Source organism: Clupea harengus, chromosome 14 (assembly GCF_900700415.2).
Source record: "Clupea harengus chromosome 14, Ch_v2.0.2, whole genome shotgun sequence".
NCBI classification, from domain to species: Eukaryota; Metazoa; Chordata; class Actinopteri; order Clupeiformes; family Clupeidae; genus Clupea; species Clupea harengus.
The window spans coordinates 10,746,399-10,752,669 of NC_045165.1; the positions used below are offsets into that span (position 1 = coordinate 10,746,399).

The following is a 6,271-nucleotide window of genomic DNA, read 5'->3' on the forward strand; positions in this document are numbered from 1 at the left end:
TGTGTGTGTGTGTGTGTGTGTGTGTGTGTGTGTGTGTGTGTGTGTGTGTGTGTTGGTGTGCATGTGTCTGTGTCTGCATCATTGTAGTTCCACGTTGGTGGAACGAACTGCCTAGCACCACCAGAGCAGGGGCGTCCCTCTCTACCTTCAAGAAGCTTTTGAAGACCCAACTCTTCAGAGAGCACCTCCCTTCCTAAACTGGCACTTCGACTAGTGCTTAACTTGCACTTACAGCGGTTGCATTCCTGTACTTCTTTTTCTTTTCTTTTCTGTTTCGTTTTTCTTATTTCTTATGTAAAGTAGTATTTATTGTTACACCAGGGTTCTAATGCTCGTAGCTTGACTGTTCTCTCCCTTGTACGTCGCGTTGGACAAAAGCGTCTGCTAAATGACTAAATGTAATGTAAATGTAATGTAAATGTAAATGTAAATGTAAATGTTCTCCTGGATGTACGATATGTGTGGGTGGTACTTTTTCAACATAATAATAATAATTAATTTTATTTGTAACGCACTCTTCATTCAGAAGAATCTCAGAGTGCCAACATAGTAGAAACTAACTATAATAATAAAATAAAATAAGATAAGACTAGTTAACATAAGCATAATAGAAAACTTAGTAACAGTGATTTATCAGAAGGCCAGAAATGCCTTCCTGAATACAAATGTTTTTAGTCCAGTTTTAAAGGAGTCCAGCGTCTGCGTTGCGTTTCAACATGTATAGATAGTAGACTAAATTTCATTGAGGTCTGTCTATAGTATTGTGCAATATACCTATACCTATAAATGTAACTGGGTGGGGGAGATAGCGAATAGCATATAGTACATTTGTACATTCTACTGTGAAAATACTCTGATAAGTACCATTACTCAGCTAAGTACCTGACCATGACAGAACTCTTTACCGTGCCTTCAAAAAGGAAAATTGATCATGTTTCTCAATGTTATCTGAAGGGACTAATAGTTTGGCTGCTCCCAGTTTACAAAGAAAATCCATATGGAATGCATAAGGTGTGTCCTTTTGTTGGACTCAGAGGGAAATCGTTTTTTTTTGTTATTACAAGAATTTTCCATTCCACTCAACATCCTGGCCATTCATGAAATACCCTACCTTCCCGAAGAGAATAACATGCACATGGGTGTAATATTTCACAGTAATTATCCCAACCTCAACTTTTAGGATTAAGAGACGGTCTCTGACCTCACGTCTTCTCCTGTCTGCTTCTGTGTTTGCCACAAAAACATGGCCAGTGAACACTTTAGTGACAGCACAGTGGTTGCTATGAGACGACGGAATATGCTTTCAAACTCCATACAGTACTGCCAGATCTCACCTAGTCGTCATGGCAACTAAATTCTTTTCTGTGATTGTCAGACTGCCTGTTATTTGTGTGGGATTGTGTACAGAGGGGGTGCTCAGGGTACGCCCAGCTGCATTCTTCTCTCATCCACACCCACAATAAACCCCAGTTACATTGTGATATTGCCATAATGGAGTGGGGAAGATAGTGATGATGTTAATCACCCAACTCCTATTAAGGTTTTCCAATTTTCTTATTTTCTCAGTGCAAAGCTACACTTACAAAAGATCACATGGTGGAATCAAGGAAGTATTTTAACAAGTCACATTGTTACCTAACATGATGACATTTTTTATGCTTGGCCCGACATGTTCTGTGTATTTTTATACAGGTGGGCGTGCTGTTTGCTGGTGCACCTATGGGTGTGTCCTTCCAACGGCACTCCAGCAAGCAAATAAGGTGTGTTAGTGCAAATGTGTACGCAAAACAGGGGGCAGGGGCTGGTGGCAAACAGTTTGGGAGGGTGTCCGAGTGTATAAGAGAGGCCCCACCCTAAATTCCTTTCTGTCTGTTTCTGCCACCTGAGGAGAAGACGTCGGTGACTTGCACACTACAGAACAGGTAAGGCCTCCCGCTGCTGTTCCATGTCAGTGTGCTCACTAAATCCATCCGAGGCAATGCTTCTACATAACAGGGACTTTAGCTGATAGCTGCTATCTGCTATCTGCCTCACAGGGATATATATATTCAAAATAATATCAGAGATCCAGGAAGTAGGTAGCCATGTTTATGAGACCATTTAAATGCAGGAAGTTTTACAGATGACAAACTGATTAGATATAACTATGGCACTATATGGAACTATGGAACCTATGCTGGGAACCACTGAGTGACTTTGATGTCATACATATCTTTATAAAAAAAGAAAGAAAAAGAACCTCCTAAAGTGATACATTGTAGACCGTCATGTCTGCTTAGAGATGGCTTAAGTGCTGTTCAACTACCTTTAATACATTCAATTGCCATTGCTTCTCCTAATGTATTACTTTGTTTTTATCTGTATGTTTACTGCATGGCCAGTATGTGAAGGCCTAACTCCAGTTGTTGAGCTTAGTCAAAGTTGTGAAGATTCACCACCATTTTCTGCATGACATGCCAAGTCATATTCACACACGCATCCCGTTTCATAATGTTTACACAGTCTTGATGTCATGCTTTCAACACTGTGTTCATCTTGAACTTATTAACAGGGAATTGCAGCATTCTGCCATGTAAAATCATTTGAAATTTCACAGTTTTGAGTTTAGACATTGTGAAATTGTTAAAGTGTTAAAGTGTCTGATCTCTCAGCACTTGTCCCCCTCACTCTCACATTTGGGTGGAGTGGAAATATTCCAGTGTGACTCATGCTCATGGGATCCCCATAGAGGCAGCACAACTCCCAGGATTAGGTGTCAGATCTGTTGAAAAGAACACGTAATGTGATGAGACGTAATGAGACAGCCCAAACCTTTGTGAAAATCATGCTAATAATATTTTTTCTCTTTCTCTCTCTGTCTGATTTGCAGTTGACATGGATGTAAGTAAGCCCTCTTTCAAGCTCCTGACATATTAGTGGTGCATGTTGATGTAGAGTATGGTTTTCACAGACGTGTGGAATTGTGCTGGATGCCTCTTTACCCTTCTCTGTAGCATTCTAGGACAATTTGTTTTTAATGATTCCTTCGGTCTCTGTTTCGACCTCCCCGTCTCTAAAAGCTTTCAGATGCATTAGGCGGCTCTTGGCCCGGACAGAACAACCCGCAACAGTCGGGACAACCAAACCAGCCAACATGGCCTGGACAACCAAACCAGCCAACATGGCCTGGACAGCCCAGCAACCCCACCTGGCCTGGACAACCAAACCAGCCAACATGGCCTGGACAACCAAACCAGCCAACATGGCCAGGCCAACCCAGCCAGCCAACATGGCCAGGCCAACCCAGCCAGCCAACATGGCCAGGCCAACCCAGCCAACCAGGCCAGCCAGGCCAGCCAAACCAACCATCCTGGCCTGGTCCACACCCTCCAACCGCTCCGCAGGTTTCCCCTCAAAGACCACTGGTAAGGATGGAGCAGTGAGCGTTACACCACAAGATGGAGCAGTGAGCGTTACACCACTTCATAAGAGGATGTCTGTCAGTCAGTTGAATCACTTCATGACATCCTATATCAGTATAATCAAGGGTTGTACAAAATCTAAAAAAATCTTTCTATTACATTTATTTGTCTTTCAAATATGAGAGCAATTTCGTTTAAAATGCCAATTTTATTATTTGAAAAAAAAACATTGTTGGTGTTCCAGTATGTCTAAGTTAATCTAACAGATAATTCATTTCTCCCTTGATAGACTCTGCCATATGACCAGAGTATGCCAAGAGGTGTGTATGATAAATTGCTCATCACCATCCTTGGACATGTCAAGCCCAATGCCAAAAAGTGAGTACATTCGTAACTCTGCACCTCACATGAAACTCATATATTTATATCTATTTTAGATATTTAAAATTTTCACTGATATAAATGTATTTTAGATGTATTGATTATAGATGTATTTATTATGGATGATTATACATTTAGTCATTGCAGATTTATAGATTTATATACGATAGTTATTCCTTTTCGTACCATTTTCTTGGAGCCACTAACTGTTGACAGATGAATAATTGTATAGAGATTTGAAAAAAAAGAGAATTATTACCCTAGACACTTAGAATAACCAAAAACGGTTTTATTAACTCTCTTGTCTGCTGGTACTGATAAATAGAAAGAAAGTCATAGACAGAGATTTCTTCCCTCATCCGTCTCAAATCTTTGAAATGATTCCTTGTTGTTGTCGTTGTTGTTGTTTGTGGTTGATATGTTTTTAATAAAGTCCTTGTGTGCATACCTGTAAAATGTTTATCAGTTCACTGGAAAGTCTTTAATTAATTAAACTAGTTAAACAAAGCACTGATGCAAGGATTAAGCTAATCATGTTCTGTTTCTGAAATCTGGTTTATTTTTTCTCCTGAAACTGCAATCAATCTCTGGATTGAGGAGCGGTGTAATCCTAGGAAACATTCTTGACAGTGTAATTATTTTTGCTTCACACATAATCTGTGTCTGAAGCGCCTTATCAACAACAGTCAGGAAGGAAACACATTATCTGGCCCAGCTTGTATAACAATAGCTAGCGGGTAAAGTACTGCAGTGAGTAAACCTCACTCCCTGACACCTTCAGAGACGTGCTACTGACAGATGCTTGCACAGGGGTAGATGGGGATAACCTTGAAAGAGCAGAGAGACACAGACAGCTAGCTCAATGAGGAAGTAGATACCAGCTAACCACATTCGTAAAGACTACATACTTGTCCCATCATGATTACAAAGACTACACATATTTAATTCTGGACAGTCCAGTGCATTCCATGTACAGTAACCTATCTTCAGGCTGTTTTCTGATTCTTCTGCTTGTTGTGGTTCAGCAGCACCTCCTATCCAAGGGTTTTGCATGTATTCTTCATTGCTTTAAATCTACTTGATATGTAATATTCCTCCTTATCTTCACTCTTGTCTTTAACAACAGATTCACAGTAAACCTGAGCAAAGGAAAGGATATCGCTTTCCACTTTAATCCACGATTCGATGAGTATGGGACAAAAGTGGTTGTGAGGAACAGCTTGGTAGGAAGTCAGTGGGGCACAGAGGAGAGAAACTGTCCTGGTTTCCCTTTTGTTGCTGGGCAACCCTTTGAGGTGAGTATAGGGAAGTGACCTAAAAAATTATCTTTTGGAAGTTATAGGCTACTTGACATGGCGGCTTAACTCACTCCAGGCACTAAATTCTGGCCAACGCGTCCAGCTATCAAAAAAATGTTTTGTCTGAATTATGAACTATGATATCTAAATAAATATGACTTATGTACACACCAAGAAAAGGTAATTTACCACCAGTAACCAAGCATAAGATGTAATTGAAGTAATATAAAGAGGATCTGTTCCAACCAGGCACAAAACAATATTGAGTACTAAATTGATTTACAGTGTATTGCTAATTGTTTATGATAAAGCATTTGCTAACTCACTTAATTAGATATAATACCCTTTTACTAAATGTGAGGTAACATTCTTCTCTGCTGTTTCAGCTGAAGATCCTCTGCACCAATAATGAGTATAAGGTGGCCGTGAACAAGTCCCACCTGCTGGAGTACAGGCACAGGATCCGGGACCTCCACATGATCACCGGCCTGGGCATCTACGACGACATCACCCTTACAGCCGTTAACATTGAAACTCTACACTGAGGTTTATACCCATGACAGGGGTTTGCTTCTACTGACATAATGAGGGGGGATATTGCAGATTATCCTTTTTTTAATCTGAGATTTAGGGGGAAATGGGTGAAAATCTACATTCTGTTCGTCCATTCATTTACTGGATGACCCGGAGCCTCCTTACCAGTGGTCTTTGAGGGGAAACCTGCAGAGCGGTTGGAGGGTGTGGACCTCAGCCATTTTTTCATATATTATCATGTTTTACATCAATTTTATATACATAGTACATTTCTATCAAAGTTCTTTCTATCAATAAATGGCATACATGCCACATTAATCAAGACAATGGTCTGCTTTTCAGTACAAGATGTGCTCAATGTTACAACATCAGGTCATATGATCCCTCACCACTAGATGGTAGTGTTATTCCATAAGCAACAGGTGTGGTAAGATTATGGTCTTGTTTGCCATGTTGTGACTTTTTTGTCAAAGATTCCACAATATATATCTGTGAAATGATAAAGACAAGCAAATATTATGTCACAGGCTTAAACGTCTGCTTGTGAAAACGATATGGGAGGGGCTAATAAGTGGGTGGAGTTAATAAACATGTGCTTCATTCCCTGATCTCTGAGAGAAAATGATACAGTCTAGCTAGCACACACTAGCTAGCAGT

General features: G+C 40.3%; 1 protein-coding gene across 1 annotated transcript; it reads left to right on the top strand.

The window, feature by feature from the left end:
* Nucleotides 1-1,707: 1,707 nt before the first annotated feature.
* lgals3b (lectin, galactoside binding soluble 3b) lies at nucleotides 1,708-5,922 on the top strand. The gene is made up of 6 exons (XM_031580368.2): nucleotides 1,708-1,922; nucleotides 2,870-2,880; nucleotides 3,060-3,404; nucleotides 3,691-3,779; nucleotides 4,909-5,077; nucleotides 5,467-5,922. The coding sequence occupies exons 2-6, from the start codon at nucleotides 2,875-2,877 to the stop codon at nucleotides 5,623-5,625; spliced, it is 768 nt and encodes a 255-aa protein (XP_031436228.1). The 5' UTR covers nucleotides 1,708-1,922; nucleotides 2,870-2,874; the 3' UTR covers nucleotides 5,626-5,922.
* The last annotated feature ends 349 nt before the right edge of the window (nucleotides 5,923-6,271 follow it).

Bases quoted from the DNA above. Each gene is read 5' to 3' on its own strand.
- lgals3b (XM_031580368.2), top strand. The intron at 3,405-3,690 runs GTAAGGATGGAG...CTCCCTTGATAG, and splicing joins TTTCCCCTCAAAGACCACTG to ACTCTGCCATATGACCAGAG. The intron at 5,078-5,466 runs GTGAGTATAGGG...CTGCTGTTTCAG, and splicing joins TTGCTGGGCAACCCTTTGAG to CTGAAGATCCTCTGCACCAA.